The following is a 17,461-nucleotide window of genomic DNA, read 5'->3' as shown; positions in this document are numbered from 1 at the left end:
TTACTTATATGTGAAGATCACTAGGTATACAGAGGAACAGCCTCCCCTCAGAAGGTGCTTCCACCCTCCAGTGTTAAATAAGGAGACATTCTCACTGCTAATCAGACCCTGATGGTCTGGATTGGTATAATCATCCCAGCACAAATTTAAACAAATACTTATTAAGCATGTACTACCTGTAGTATGCTAGCTTCCTCACTGGGAATTCAAATGAATCCTTTCTCCTCTTACAAAAAAAAAAAAAAGTAATTCAGTTATTCAACTTCTGTTGATCACCATTTTCATGATGTGATGTTACTTTAGCTAAAATTTAGAAACCCAGTGATTAGAGCAGGGTAGAAAATGTACATAACACATATCACAGCAAATGGACATGGATTTGGCATCAGAAAAGCCAGGGAGAGAGACTTCCTAGCCATGTAACTTGAGAAGTGACTTTAAGATCATTAACACTCCTGTTTCTCTCAAATAGTTGTCTACTTCATAGAGTGACTTCGAGGATTAAAATAGATAAGTGCGAAAAGCAGTTGACAGAGTATCTGGCACATACTAAATGCTCAGTAAGTTATTATTTTCATTACAGACTATGTTGATGACAAGAAAAACAAAAGAAGTTATATGAAAGAATATTCCTTTTTAAAAAAAGAAGACTGGAGGGCAGCCTGGGTGGCTCAGTCAATTAAGCGTCCAACTCTGGGTTTTGGCTCATGTCGTGATCTCAGTTTCATGAGTTCCGGCCTCATGGTAGACTCCGTACTGTCAGTGCGGAGCCTGCCTGGGATTCTCTCTCTCTTCCTCTCTCTCTGCCCACCCCCCCTCATTTTGTCTCTGTCTCTCTCACAATAAATAAACAACAACAAAAAAAAGACTGGAAAATCTACACTGGCATAGTATTTATGGTTGCCTTTGTTTGACGGGAATGCCGGTGATCTTTTTCTTTCTTTCTGCTTTTCTATATTTTACAAATTTCCTGTAATCTGTAAACATGAATTTTCTTGTGCAGCCAAATGCTCTACCACTGGCCTATACCCCCAAATTCTCTTGTGAAAAATGAAAATGAAATATCATTGTTTAGGCGCGCCTGTGTGGCTCAGTCGGTTGAGTGCCCGACTCTTGATTTTGGCTCAGGTCATGATCTCACAGTTTGGGAGTTTGAGCCCCACACTGGGTTTTGTGTGGACAGCACAGACCCTGCTTGTTATTGTCTCTCTCTCCCTCTCTCTCTCTGTCCCTCTCCCACGCTTGCTCTCTCTTTCTCAAAATAAATAAATAAACTTTTAAAAAATGTCATTTTCTAAGATACTTATTGGTTCCTATGCTGGTCATTTAATTACATCGCTGGGAGGACTATGACTCTTGTGCTTTCCCAGGGCAGTATCAGCCCTAACTGCCCCACATTTTTATAAAACGTGGGCCCCACTGCATCCTGTAAGGAGTATAAGGTTGTAGGGTTATCTGGGTCATGAAGCACTAAAATTGGACCTCTGGGCTATAAATGGCCGTACCCTGGTTATAAACACTTAATTTTATAAGTAAAAACATGGAAAAAAAAAGTCTGGATTGTCTTAACAGTTTTCCCCAGTCATCACACTGTTAAAAGTCTGGTAAAATTCACATGCTTTCTAGGTTCCTGGAAGAATATGAGATAGGTGCTTGCTACGGTTTCTGTGTGAAATGTTGTATTTGCCGGTGTATAACAGAATGACGAACATCCACCAGAGCCTCTAAAACTAAGAGCTTCTTCTGGGGCTGCCTGATCTTCCATTAACCTTGCGAAGCTACCATTGAACACTGCATCTCAGCACTGTGTTCCTGCAGTGCTCCCCCAAATCATACTGTGCTTCTAAGTTTTCACCATGGGTCACCCATCACTGAGGTAAACAGTGGGTTTTAGGGCATTCCCTCAGCCCCAAATCTGGTCACACAAGACATTTCTATCAGACACACCAACTGTGGCTTGTGGAGGCTGAACGTGTCCATTCGGCCTTGTTCTTCATCTCCGGGCACCTTTCTTAAAGGCCTAGTCGATCTATTTTTCACTTTTAAATTATCCTTATTATTTTTAAAAGATAACATGTTATTTAGCTACTGGACTCTGTGGGTGCAATGAGGACAAATATGAATGTTCTTCAAAGGGCTGTTTCCCTGGCAGAAGCAAGGTACTCTGGGGACCTTATATCAGGGAGGAAACTGAAGTAATAATTGACCACCATGGGGGAGAATGGATAACCACTTGGGCTGATGTAGGAATAGAATGGGGAGCTGAACTAGGACATTAGAGAAAAATGTGGAAACAAATGGCAAAGAAATAAAACTGTTTCAAAGAGAGAGGGTGGTGAGTTGCATGAGAAAACCTTTCGGTGAAATGTGAGAAGTTTTGTGAGAATTGCAGCACGTCAAATCCTCACCAGAGGGGTAAATTGTTCAAGTGATTCACATTCTAGTCTACCCACAGCACGCCCCAAACCTTCTGAGTATGAGAAATTCCTTTCAATGTAACAGATTACATGGACCCATAAAAGAGAGTAAGAGTAGTTTCACTATTTTCTACTGAGGCAGCAAGCAGTGACACAGTTAAATAAATTAACACGTCCCTACTCACACAAGCCTGCACGTGTATTTAAGAGTTTGCACTTAAACCCCTGTGAGACATGCTATGCTTGCCCAAGGTTATGCCCAGGCGACATGAAACCATGAATATACACATGCCTCTGGTTTTGTCTTCCCTACCCCCTCTTCAAGATGTCCAGAAATGCGCCTCTGGTTTTTAGCGTGCATTTTAAAAGAAATAAAAGAGACTAGAGAGAGTGCCAGTTACCCATTTCTGAGTTTCAGCTCCAAAGCCACCCTTCTTTGGCCTGCTTTTGACACTGGAATTGGACCCTGTAAACATTTCTCACCTGAACGTTAGGCTCTGTCAGTAGAGGGCACTAGAGGGCCACTGCAAGGAGATTGCATTTGGGAGACTTTTCTGGGTTCCTGTCTTCCATGACTGGAAAGTCACTGGAGAGCCCCATGATTTCTCACAGTTGAGTTCCAGCTGTGCCCTCAGCTCACACTTTCCCCGTAGGGGGCAGCTCCCACAGGCAACTTCGACCTGCGCTGTCTGTCAAGTTTCACTGTTATCCAAAGACTGCCTGGTCCCCTGGTAACCTCCCTTTCCAAGAGGTGTGTGAATCTCAGCCTGGGAGGCAGGCAGGGGGAGCTCTCTTACTCCCTAGTTCCTTCACAGTCTATTCTCCCTAGGGCCAAGAGAAACTACCTGATCTTTTTCAACTTGCTCTTTCTGGATCCTTAAGTCCTCTTTTGCCCATTTTAGCAAGTTAACCACCTTCTACTAGCTAACATTTTTTTAAATAGTAATAATAGTAATAATATACATATATACGTGTGTGTGTGTGTGTGTGTGTGTGTGTGTGTGTGTGTCCTTTTCAAACAACCTAGATCTTGGCAGATAGAGATATCTTCTAAATCTTGTGACACGAAGCAAAGAGCTTCTCAGAAGCCATCTCAGCTGTCACACATGAAACAGATCCAGTGCCAGGTCCCTTCTTACCGAGGTCGTGGTGATTCAACGAGGAAAATTTACATAAGATTATTAGGAACTTACAAACACATGGAAAAGGTTTGATTTTATCTACCATTTTCCTAACCTAAAATACAATATGGAGCTCCTAATTTATCGTCCATAGATAGACTTCAGGGGTATGTATGTGCTCCAGAAATGTTATGCAAAATAAAGTGTGCCCATAATTTTCATTATATTCTTCAAGGGGTACGTGTCTCCTAAAATGTTAGTAATCACTGACCTAAAATCTTTAGAGTTGTTCGTGTCGAAGGCCATTTACCAAACAGGACAGACATAGTCATAGGACTACAGTCTTCATGGGGAGCATAGAATGAGAAATGATGAGCAAAGTGGAGCAATAAAAATAATTATAACACTATTATTAGCTATTAGTGATTCAATGCTTATAATATCCCAGAAGTCACCATGCATCTATGAAGTAGATGATGCCACCGAATCATGATGAAGTAAAGTAACTTGGTCCAGATTCTGTAGTTATTATGTGATGATGCTGGGATTTAATCTCACTGCCTTCAAAGATTATACACTTCTTCAACACACAGTACCTTCCTTATATACATTTCAACACTATGAGTGACACAGAAAGGTATGTTTAGTTTGTGAAACTTACAACATACTTAAGGTCTTAAGTGAAAGGAGAAACTCTTGCAAAGAACTAGACTAGAATAAAACATTGTTTCCAAGAAATACTACATTCCACTGTGAGTTTCTGTGGCTCTGCCTTGAAATGCCTTCCTATCACATCAGAATTATCTGAGATGTTTTTCCTCAAAACCTACCTCAAGTTCTTGTATGTTCCTGAAGTCTTTCCTAAACCCACTAGCCCTGTGACTTCTCCTCCTTAACTCTTGTAAAATATTTTTGAATCCTGCCAATAATTTTCAGTGGTTGGGGGGTATGACGGCCAGAAGCACACCTGGCCTTACAGGTGGGAAAGCAGAGCTGTAGTCAAAGCAAGAAAGCAAGAAGCTATGAAACCGAATGGAATCATTGAGAGAACCACTGATAATCATTAGAGTATTCAAGGTGGCAAAAGAAACAAAAATATATGCCAAACCATTAAGGCAACTGAGAGGAGATGAGGAAGGGCGGCCATCAAAATGGTGGCCAGGAGAGCAGAAAGTATATACAAAGAGACAGGCAAAGTTGCATCGGCTTCTAATTCTGAGTTCTAAAACGGGACTCAATGCCCAGTATGTGCATACTGGGGCAGAGAGAGGCTTAAAGTTTCCCACCCATTGAAGGCAAGTGTCATTTTCTATGAGCACAGTAGATACTCAATAAACTATATTTTGATAATGATGACTGATGATGATGAATCAAATGCTGACTTGTGTCATGCTGTATAAGTATGAGGGTCGCAACAAAGAAAGCATAATGGAGCTGAGTGGTGAAAGGTACTCTGAGGAGAAGGTGGGATCTGGAGTGGCCGGATGAGGCCAGCAGTCACAGCGTATTCGTCAGTACACCTTTCCCAAACCCATGGTGGATTCTGCTTATGGATCATAGCAACTTCTTCTATACAGGCTGGACTTGAATCCATGATTCTCCCTAGCCCTATGGTCCAGGGAGCCACAGAGAACCCACTGGGGTTGACACACGCAGGGCAGGAATGCAGTAGGTTCACACTGGTCTACCCTAATGGTGGTTCCATTTTTAAACTTCTGAAACTTCCTAATTATTTGCTATATGTCTACTGCCCTAAAGCTCCTAAGTGGCTCCCTGAAATCTACACTTGTCTGATTACCAGTTCTCTCTGGGCCTCCCCACAAGGCAGCAATTCAAGGGTCTGTGGTTGGCACAGCCTGGGGGCTCCAGTACTCTGTTCCATCTCTCAGAAGCAGCTGAATATTTTGAGGCTCATCCTGATTCAGAATGTCAACCCTACATGTGAGTTTGGAAAATGATGGGTGGTTTGGGGCTAGGTCAGGGAAGAGCTGAAAGTAAAAATGAGCTCAGCTGGTATGGGAGCAACATGGGATGAACAGGTTTAGAGCAGGGTATGTACATAGTGAATTCCAGAAACACTGAAGCATCTAGGCCTGGCTAGAAAAGAGCCAGCATTGAGGAGAAACTGGAGGAAATAAACTTCTATATATTGGAGCAGCTGATTATGAAAGATTCAAAACCCAGGCACAGAAGCTTCCATCACGGAATACAAGAGCCACTGGTCACAGAGGGTTGAGGGAGGCAAAAAAATCCCTGTGCAAGACTCATAGCCACCTCCTTAAATGCGGAAGGAAGAGCCTGGAAGCGGGACGCTGGCACTGGACACGCTGAGAGCCACGGAACCAGTGAGGAGCCCCTGCCAAGACCACAGCCATGTCGGTGTAAGGGAGTTAGGCTGTTCCCAGACATTGCTTCTGCGGCTCTTTCCTCCTCTGGCCAAAGGCAAGGGTTCTGCCTCAATGCCTGTACATGGCAAGAGATACCCCAGAGAGATTTATTTGTCAATTAGCAAACCACACAGGGGCCATTTCTGAAACACCTCATTGGTCTTCAATTCCCAAGTAAGCGGTGGTGCTATTCACGAATCTGCCCAGCCTTGTATTTTTTTTTTTTTCACTTTGACGTGAAAGTCATTCAAGGCCCCAGGAAAAAATAGATGTATAATAAAAATGAATAAAAGCTGATGGTGTAGTGCTTTCCAGAAGAAGAGGAAGAAGACTGTGAATGACATAGCCATTGCCTATATATCATTGACTTTCCCTGGTCCTGGGCAAAAAGCATCTTTCAGTATAAACTGTGGATAACAATGTCTGTCCCTGTCTGTCTCTCACAGAGGTCCCAGGGACGAAGGAGTGAACACAACCACAGGTCCATATGTCACCCCCCTTTCCTCTCCTCTGGCATTAGCATTGTGATTTGTGGCACCATGATTATCTATAAGACAGCTCTCTGAGACAATACGTCTTCAAGTGAAGGTACTAACATTGCTGGTGTTGTGGGGAAAAAAAAAAAAAAGAGCATTAAAACACATGCTCAGCTCATTAGCTAGAAGTTTTGCATAGAAGAAAAGAGCCTGAGTTGATTTCAAGTTTCATTTAGACCCAACTTCTTTTTAATTTTATTTTTCTATTGAAGTATAACAGTGTTCCATTAGTTACTGGTATAAGATATAATGATTCTATAATTCTATACATTTCTCAGTGCTCATCAATTTAGGTGTACTCTTAATCCCCTTAACCTATTTCATCCATCCCCCCACCCATCTTCCCTCTGGCAATCACCAGTTTGTTCTCTGTATTTAAGTTTGTTTTTGTTTGTTTGGTTGGTTGGTTGTTTTTCTCTTTTTCTCTTTGTTCCTTTTGTTTCTTGAATTCTACATATGAGTGAAATCATATAATTGTTTTTCTCTGACAGACTTATTTCACTTAGGATTACACCCTCTATGTCTATCCATGTTGTTGCAAATTAACCACAGTCTTTTAAATTCATTTGAATATTCAAATGAGGGGCACCTGGGTAGCTCAGTCCCTTGAGCATCCGACTTCAGCTCATGTCATGATCTCACAGTTCATGAGTTCGAGCCCCATGTCAGGCTCTGTGCTGACAGCTCAAGAGCCTGGAGCCTGCTTCAGATTCTGTGTCTCCCTCTCTCTGTCCCTTACCCGCTCATGCTCTGTTTCTCTCTGCCTCTCAAAAATGAATAAGCGTTAAAATACAAGTGAATATTCAAATGAATGGAAGGTATAAGGTGGAACCCACAAGGATAAAACGGGGGGGGGGGCAGGTGGAGGCTAAACTGGAACAGACTTTAAACAATTGAGTCAAAAATCCATAATCGTTCACCCAATAATCTTCACTCCTGGTTATCTATTCTAAGTGTTCATGGGGTGCCTGGGTGGCTCAGTCCGTTGGGCATCCGACTTCAGCTCAGGTCATGATCTCACGGTTTGTGGGTTTGAGCCCCGCATCTGGCTCAGTGCTGACAGCTCAGAGCCTGGAGCCTGCTTTGGATTCTGTGTCTCCCTCGCTCTGTGCCCCTCCCCCACTCACACTCTGTCTCTCTCTCAAAAATAAAGATCAAAAAAAAATTTTTTTAATGTTCAGAAAATTATTTTTTCATTATGTTTGTTTTCTCCAAAGACACTCTGGTGAGTTAACGTTTAAATGATGCTTATACAGAGAAATTTTTAATAAAAATTTTAAAGATATAGAATATATTTTAAGAAAAACATTAACCATAAGAAGCAAGATATAAAATTGTCAATAAAATAACACCTATGCTTTATAAAATATACATTTAAAATACAAAAACAAAATACATATAGATGAGAATAGTGTTTTCCTCTCTGGCTTATTGTGTGTTTTATTCTGTATATTCCAAATATCCCTAAAAATATATAGAAATGTATATTTTTAACATTCTAAAGAAATTTTAATGACTTCATGTAATGATTTTACCAGATGAGCTCATGAAAATCAGTCATCTTAGAAAAAAACAAGTCATAACATTGATTTAAGGTAGAACAATTTCAGGGAGAAAAACCATTCCACTGTTAGTTTCTTTTTCTTAACTTTTAAGTCATATTATTCCTCATATGACCTTGAAACTAATTTTAATGTGCCCATGAAAAGAGAGGAAGCAACTTCTCTGGAAGCTAATAATTTAGCAATATTTTTTCCAGGGTATGAGGTGCATACGACACAGAAGCAAGTAATGTGAATGTCAGACTGGTCAAATGACAGTGGAAGATAGCGGGAAAGTGCAGAGAGAAGACATGATATGTTAGTTGCTTTTTCAAGTGATTCCTTCCATCAAGGGAAAGTATCATTTATCACAGAGCATGCTCACAGAGATGAAACATGATCCCGGGGACAAACTGAAGAGATTATAGGCTTCACCAGACACTAGGGACTTTTCTCTGAGCAATTTTCATAAACTTCTGGGTCACAGGAAGGTAGGACAAAGGTTACCGTCAAGGCGCATGTATACGCCTGTGCGTGCATATACAGAGGTGAGTGCGTGTGTGTGATCTCATGTGCACACTTATACTTATCTCTGAGTGTATTTTCTTGGATTCAGAGCTGCAAGAAATAAACAACCATACTCCAGTGAGTTTCGTGGCAGTAGATACAAACAGACGATAAATTTCATAAAAGCCTGCTATTATTATATATCCGTATGCCTGTTATACTCAAGTCCACGGGGTAACATCTTTTTTATATGCCTCATTTCAAGGAAGTCCATCACTTGATCAAATGTGGACTAGAGATGGCCATTCAATTTTCTCAAATGAATGACATGAATAAGATTGGAATATATTTACTCAAAACCCACTTCACGGTTCATACAGTTTGGAAATAAACTAAATGTCAGATTCAGGACATAGAACCTAAGCTGTCACCAATCTACTTTTGTTATTTGGTGGGATCACAGAATACAAAACTACATGTTTAGGAATGTAACTAGTCTATCAACCATTATGTTACTGCAGGTGCTGGGTTCAGAAGACTGTGCGGCTTCCGTAGCAGATAGCTGAGTGGAAGACATTTTGTGACTGTTCAGCAATTGCAGCCATGAGGTTAGGAGATCATTATATGTGCTTGCTATTGCTATCATCCATTCAATTCCTTAATTTTAATTATTTGTAGACAAAGGCACAAAAGTGAATTGACATGGTCAATTAGCCCCAAAGTCAATTCTATATCTATAGTCCTGCTACCAAAGACCAAGGAAAGTAATAAGACCATTTCTGCTATGCTCTTCCTTTAAATGAAAAAAAAAAAATCATTTTAAGACCTATAGTGAAGTGGGTTAGACCTCAGCCAACATCCCAACAATCACGTTACTCTCCTTGCCTCTAGAAGAGGGGATTAACACTCGGAAAGCAGAGCTCAAAAAAGGCATCATTTCTTATGAAGTGGAGGGTATGAAATTAATCATTTTCAGGAAACTAGCAGGGCAATATATTTCTTATATTATGTATATAATCATCCACATTACAGGTACTGTACACACACTTCAATGGACCATTTACTTTCTGATTGTTTATTATATGGTGCTGTATTAGCATAGTATGAAAGATTTGAGGAAGAATAGTGAGGTATTTTTTATGTCTACTTTAAGCTGTTAGTTTTACTGCATTTCGGGATGTGGAGAATCGTCTTGTAGTCAAATCGAGCCATAAAGACTAAATTGAATTATCCCCATGGAACAGCTGTTAAATCTCCAGGGAGTGGGCAGGTCCCACAGAAAGGAATGACAAATTGCAATGGTGATACTCACCGGATGCCACTTGCTAAAGAGGTCTGTGCTGCATGAGGCCAACACAGATGCTTCCTTGAGCCTTGAATCACATTTTATAATTTATGGGTAATATCATACCCTTGCTACCTAATGCATTGATTCCATGACTCTCCTGCTAAACTCTGAACTTTCCAAGACTTACTAGCTGTGAGAGAGTCTGTGAACACTGGCAAAGGACAGAAGTGCCACCCCTTTCAAAAGCCCTTACTTAGCACAGCAGTGACTTAGTAACCTGGAGCCAAGCTGATTCTGTAGCTGATACTGTGTCTTTGGGGGAAAACTTTAAGTATGAGTAGGGGAATAAAGGAGTTTGTGCTTGTAATTAACAATGCAAACCATTCCTTCCCTCACAGCATTCCTAAAGGAAAAAAGACTAAGTATATAAAGGTGCGTGTGTGTGTGTGTGTGTGTGTGTGTGTGTGTGTGTGTGTAGTGATATGAAGTGAATTCTCACTTAAGCAAGGTGATGGAAGCAATTTTGGATAAAAATAACGTTTTATTTCCCCTTTAAATTTTGAAGGTTAAAACTAAAGGCTGTCTACCTGCAAAGTAAAACAGTTTTCTTGGGATTTTTTTTCCCCCAACTACATTAGTGCTAAATGGCTTCCTCGTGCTTTGTATTAACAATACCGCCAATTAAACTCTCAGGAATGAAGGACGCTACAAAAGTTTCAGGCAACTTGGTAAGTGCTAAAGTAGTTTAAAATCAACACAACATTTATTAAGGTTTTTGGTAAATCATTCGCCCAGAAAAGGAGATGATGAAAGCTTCCAATATTCAGCAATTCATTTTTTTCCTCTGTGTTATTTCTCCTTTTCTTGCTTTGTGTAACCAGTAAATTTTAAATATATATCATCATTAAAGATGTTTCTAACATGTAATATGTATGCATATTTCCTTTCTGGATACTGCCATAAGGATTTTAGTTATTTATATGTAAGTCTCAGGCTCACATACTTTTTTTTTCCAATTTTTATTTCAATTCTGGTTAGTTAACATATAATGTAACACTGGTTTCAGGAATAGAATTTAGTGACTCATCACTAACCTATAACACCCAGGGTCACATACTTTTGAACCTGTTTATGAACAATGGGACTGAACATGCTATTATTTTTTTTTTAATTTTTTTTTAACGTTTATTTATTTTTGACACAGAGAGAGACAGAGCATGAACGGGGGAGGGTCAGAGAGAGGGAGACAAAGAATCTGAAACAGGCTCCAGGCTCTGAGCTGTCAGCACAGAGCCCAACGCGGGGCTCGAACTCACAGACTGTGAGATCATGACCTGAGCCGAAGTCGGACGCTTAACCGACCGAGCCACCCAGGCGCCCCTGAACATGCTACTATAAACGCCTGTGTTTCACCATGATCTGCCAACTCTTAGAACAGCAGAAGGTAGTGTCCTGCCTTTTAGACGTGTTGACGTTGATGACATTACTCTAAACTAAATTTCCAGTAGCATGTGATCTTACTACCAATAGGCAGATTGAACTTAAAGGAAGTGGTATATTATGAAATACTTAATTAGTGGGGATGGGGTGGGCATGAATGTGTTCACATGGCTCAAGTCCCGAACTAGACTCAAGAAAAATATCATCAGCAATCTAGTACTTAGGTCAATTGGGAGATGGATATACTGAAGTACATGTGGGTAGGATAATTGTCAAGATTCCTGAGCATGAGCCAAGGATGGATAGGCAATGTCAATGGATCTCTTAGAATGAGAGTAAGAGGATTAACCCCTTCTTAGCACCAGCCTTATTCTTCAAAACAACAGGAGTCCGAAATTTGGCCCAAGCCTTTTAAAATACTGGCAATCTTGGGGCACATAGGTTGCTCAGTCGGTTAAGCGTCCTACTTCGGCTCAGGTCATGATCTCATGGCTCATGGCTTCGAGCCCCACATCAGGCTCTGTGCTGACAGCTCAGAGCCCATTGCCTGCCTTGGATTCTGTGTCTCCCACTCTCCCTGCCCCTCCCCTCCTGGCACTCTGTCTGTCTCTCTCTCTCAAAAATAAGTAAACATTAAAAAATAATAAAATATTGGCGACATCTAACCCACTATGATTCCCTTCAAGCAAATCTATCTCATACCCTCAAATCCAATGGCCACTTTAGGAAATGTGTTACTGGGGCACCTGGGTGGCTCAGTAGGTTGAGCACCTGACTTTGGCTCAGGTCATGATCTCACAGTTTGTGAGTTTGAGCCCTGCATCAGGCTCACTGCTGTCAGTGCAGAGCCTGCTCCAGATCCCCTGTCCCCCTCTCTCTCAGCCCCACCCCCCACTCATGTTCTCTCAAAAATAAATAAAACAAAAACAAACAAACAAAAAAATAAAATGTACTACCTGTACAAAATCCAAAAACCCAAATGAAATACAATATTCATTATAAGGTATACTTATCAAGGGGAAAATAAACATCAAGGTCATTTAAGACCTATGGGTTTTCCAGATACTCCACTAGCCAGATCACAAAGAGAATCAGGTTTGGCCTGTCTATGATACAGTGGCCTACTCTTGTCATGGGATTTAGGAGTATCAGTTTAAAGGACTTCCACTTCTGGAAAAATGGAGTAGTATAATTTTCTCTATTTCTCCTACTAAGTACAAATAAAAACTGCCAGACATTATGTATGAAACAAACCTAAGAAGACTCTGAATGGTTGAGAGAAGAAAGCATGCATAAGGATCTTGAGACCCACAGAACAACAGTGAAAGTTCCCCCAGATTTTTGGTTTTTTGCTTATTTACATCTAAGACTTGTTGCTGAAGCAGTCAGCAACCTGGAGAGACAAACTGGTGCAGATCAAAAGTGAATCCCAATTAGAAGTTTGCTCTCTATAATCAAAGAACCAGGAAAGGAACGGCATAGTAAGACAGAATTATCTTCAGACAATAACTGCTCTATGCCAGCCAAACACCACAGAAAAACTGTGGCCCTATTCCCATTCATTCATGCTGCAACAAGATGTCAAAATTCCTGGCCAAGGCTGTGTCAAAGAAGACTGATTAGCAAGCTGGGACTTTAAGCATTGTCAGAGAGTAGCAAGTCTCTACCTGTAGTATCAACTGAAACCACATGTGGGGTAGAACTTGGACTGTCTACCCCCACTCAGCAGTTAGAGGAACCATACCCATCCCCTGTAGGGATGGTGTAGAAGACGTCTTAGTGCAGAGTCATGACATTTATCACAGTCTAGTAATAAGAAGGGCGCACACACACACACACACATACACATTGTAATGTTAATGGATGTGCCATGAAGAATAGTAATGAGGCTTTCATACATACCCCAGCCAGGGAGAGCTATCACTTAAGTGTTAGTGGAGAGCTGGAACTTTCAGCCCTCTCCACCTTACCCTTAAGAGTCAATGGGTGCTGAGCGGAAAATCTGGACTCTACCCTCCCCTAGCAGAGTGGAGGTAATATCTCCCTCTCTACTACTGCAATATTGTCAGAGGAAGACAGTTAACAGAGCAGGTTTAAATATAATTCATCATAGTATAATCTCTAAAATGTCCAGGTTAAAATAAAAAAAAAAAACTCTTGTCACACCAAGAAACAGGAAGACATCAAATTGAATGAAAAAGACAATCAACAGATGCCAGCACTGAGATGAGAAAAAATAATGTTAGAATTACATGACAGGTATTTTTAAGCAGACATTATAATAAAACTCCTCCAAGGAACAATTAGATATTTGAGACAAGTAATAAAATATAAATATCCAGTAAAACACAGAAAGTCTTAGCAAGGAAACAGAAAATAAAGACAAATGAAAAATTTAGAACTGAAAAATATAGTAACAGACATAAAAATAATTAACAAATATGTGCAGTAACAGAATGAAGGGAATGAGGAAAGAATTAGTGAACTTGAAGATATGACAACGGAAATTACCCAGTTTGAACACAAGACAAAAGAGCTAAGAAAATAAAGAATATGAACAGAGGATTAGGGACCTGTGGAATTGTAGTAAAAGATCCAGCATTCATATTTGTGACATTCAGAAAGGAGAAGAGAAATAGAGGACTAGAAAATACTCAAATAAACGGCAGAACATTTCCCAAGTTTAGTGAAAGACAAGAGCCCACCAATTCAGGAGACAGAATGAAATCCAAACAGGGTAAACCTAAGGAAATCACACAATACATAATGGTCAAACTCGCAAAAACTAAAGACAAAGGAAAGATCTTGAAAGCACTGAAAGAGAAATGACAGCTTATCCATGGGGCAAAATTTTTTAATAATGGTGGATTTTTCACCAGAAACCATTGAAGCCAGAAGGAAGTGGCTCCATTCTCAAGGCCTGAAAGAAAACAGCATTCAACCCAAAGTCTTATACACGAAGAACATATCTTTCAAGGATGGAATAGCTACCAACACATTATAGATTGAGGGAAAACTAAGAATTTGTCATGAGCATACACTTCGAAAAATGACAAAAAATGATTTTTTAAATAGAAATGAGATGATAAAAGAAGAAATCTGGAAAATTCAGGAAGGAATAAAGAACAACACTAAGCAAAAATAGTAAAACAGATTTTTCTTCTTCTTTTGAGATTTCTAAATTAGGTTTGGCAGTTGAAGCAAAATAACACTTATTATGATTTCAGTTATATAGATAGGAAATAATAATTAAGAGAATTATATAATAAACAGGAAAAGGTAAAAGAATATAAAGGTAGGTAAGATTTACAAACTCCACTTAAATTGGTGAAATACCAGTAAACTGTCATAAGATGCATATTTATAATACCTAAAGAAACTACCAGCAAAAAGTATACACAGAGATGCATTCAAACACTACATAAATCAAAACAAAATTCTAAAAGTCATTCAAGAAAAACACAGGAAGGTGGAGAGAAAAGAGAAATAAAAAATGGAGGTAACAAACAGAAAACAAAAAAGAAAACAGGCATTTGAGCACCAACACACCAATAATTACCATTACATGTAAATGGTTTAAATACACCAATTAAAAGAAATTGATGAAGTGGATTTAAAAATAACTGTACTATTTACTGTCTACAAGAAAATCACTTCAAATATGTGATATAGGCTGGTTAAATGTATGCAAATGAAAAAAAATGACATTTCTTATAAATGTTAATCAAAAACACTGAAGAGTGTTTATATTAATATCAGATAAAGTAGACTTCAGACCAAATAAAACAATCACAGACAGAGAAGAACATTATGTAATGACAAAATGGCCAATCCGCCAGGGAGACATAGCAATCCTAACTGTGCATGTACTAAACAACAGGGATACAAAATATATGAAATAAAAACAGAGAGAAATAAACCAATCCACAAATATAGTTGTAAATATCAACACCATTATTGAGCACCTACTATATACAAGGCAGTCTGCTAGTATTGGGAATGCAGTGGTGAACAAGAAAGAGACCGGTCTGACACTCACAAAACTCATAGTCTATTCGGGAAGATAAATATTAGTTAATTAATTAGAAAATCATATAACTTGCTAGCATGATAAATTCATCAGAGGAAATCTCAAAGACAAAGGTTTAAGCCCTCATTCAAAATTTTAATACAAATGATAAGTAGAGAAATACATAACTCTCAAGCTATAGAAGTTAACAGAATCTGCGGTTCTACTGTTGCATTTCACAGAGATAATAAAGACATTTATGTTAACACAGAGGAAGCTGCAAACACTACCCACAGCTGGACAGGAAAATAGAATTCTTCAGGTGCCTCTCATGCTTTGTTACTGCTCATAACGTTATTCACACTGACTCGATTCCTGCATTTTCTGTTGCTCCCCAGTTTCACTTGGGAGGCTGATAGGACCTCAAAGTGTGTAATATAAACACATTATAAAGAGGTTCAGGATGGAAGAAAGACTTACTCCAACATGTTAGAAATCACCACACTGAGAAAGATGTTAACTTACCACCGTGTAGATCTGATGCTTTCGTCTTTTAGCCAGGTCAATTATGTTTACTCCATTGTAGTAAAGGTTTTCAATACATCCATGGAAGTTTTTCTTTAAAAAGGTTCCAGGTTTTCCTGGTACTGGAATTCCTCCAAAACTAAGCTTTATGAAGAGAGAGAGAGAGAAAAAATCAACTCTTAGTTATAAGCCCTGAAGGAGTAGGAAAGAAAAGAGAGTGAATTTTAGTAGTTTCAATTGTATGTGTGAGCCAAGTGGCTCAAATAATTATAGATGCCACTTGATTGCACATTTAAAAGGATACTGATTAGCCCACATAAAAATAACTATAATTGCTTGCTTTTTAAGGGCTTATTTTACAAAACTATTTCACTTCCTTTCTGAACCTTTTTAATACCAAATAAAACAATAATTTATAGAAGGTGAAAAAAATAAAAGAAAATCAACAACGTTATATTTATCTCTTGTCCAAACATCTGAGATAGTATGGCCAAATGAAAGCCAAGGGACAAACATAATATACCTCAATTCACCCGGAGGGAGACCTAGTTTAAAAGTCTGCATCGTAGCAAAAGAGCCTATGTACATGATTACATCCAAATTATTTTCTATAAAAATGAAAGATAGGAAATAATGTAAATATGCGATACAGTTTCTTTAAAGGAAATGATAAAGAATTAGTATGATAGAAGGTTACTTAGTTGTCAATATTGGTGTTTACTGAACACATGATAAAATGGCAAATGAACATAATATTGATTGAAAAATGCAAGTTATAATTGGGTATAATGTATGATGTCAACAACAAAAATTGTTCTTACAGTATAAACTTGGAGGAAATGCACTGAACTGTTAATTATGGCTGTCTCTGGGAAGAACATGAGATATTAGTTTTTGCATTATTATTAGTTTTTACCACTTTCTTCCAGTAAAATACAAGTTGCTTTTTTTTTAATACATTTTTTAATGTTTATTTATTTTTGAGAGAGGAAGAGACACAGCATGAGCGAGGGAGAGGCAGAGAGAGAGGGAGACACAGAATCCGAAGCGGGTTCCAGGCTCTGAGCTGTCAGCACAGAGCCCGACAAGGGGCTCAAACTCACAAACCATGAGATCATGACCTGAGCTGAGATCAAGAGTTGGGAGCTTAACAGATTGAGCCAACCAGGTACCCCTCGAGCCAATTTTTATACATGTTTCTCTTGTTTCACTGTCTTTGTAAAAACTTCTTAAATTCATGATATAGAACTTTGCAAAAACAAAACAGTAATTTTTATGTATTTCCTGAGTATATACTATACTGATTCTGACAGCACATCACATTAAAGAGATATCTTTCTACTCCTATTTTACACATAAATCATTTATTAGCCCATTTGTTTGTTTATTCAAACTGAGAAATGAATGCTGTTTTATCCATTGGTTTTTAAGAAATCCCCATAAAATAAGAATACAGGGTATTATATTGAAACTTCTGATAGGTTCAATTATATTAATAGATCATAAATTAATAGGCTCTTTGATTGAACCACACATGTGCTTCATTTGCCCTGAAATACACGTGCTCATACTTTAAATAGTAAATCAGTTTGTGCTCTAATTTTCATCTTTTGTCAAGTATTTAGATCAAGCCTAGATTTGTCTCTGAGAAAAACTATGGGAATGTTATCTTTGACTCTATTTAAGAATG

At 38.9% G+C, this 17,461-nt stretch overlaps 1 protein-coding gene across 3 annotated transcripts in view; it reads right to left on the bottom strand.

Moving 5' to 3' along the window:
- The window catches only part of CNTNAP5 (contactin associated protein family member 5), an 809,440-nt gene that overhangs the window by 381,253 nt on the left and 410,726 nt on the right, over positions 1-17,461 (bottom strand). For all 3 annotated transcript variants that reach the window (XM_078451401.2, XM_078451402.2, XM_078451400.2), the window contains exon 7: positions 15,772-15,915. In XM_078451401.2, coding sequence (XP_078307527.1) covers positions 15,772-15,915 — 144 coding nt within the window. The remainder of the gene's footprint in view (positions 1-15,771; positions 15,916-17,461) is intronic.

The sequence above is a fragment of the Panthera onca genome, chromosome C1, assembly GCF_046562875.1.
Source record: "Panthera onca isolate mPanOnc1 chromosome C1, mPanOnc1 haplotype 2, whole genome shotgun sequence".
In the NCBI taxonomy this organism is placed as follows: Eukaryota; Metazoa; Chordata; class Mammalia; order Carnivora; family Felidae; genus Panthera; species Panthera onca.
The sequence above is the reverse complement of the archived record's forward strand: the minus strand, read 5'-3'. Positions and strand labels throughout refer to the sequence as shown.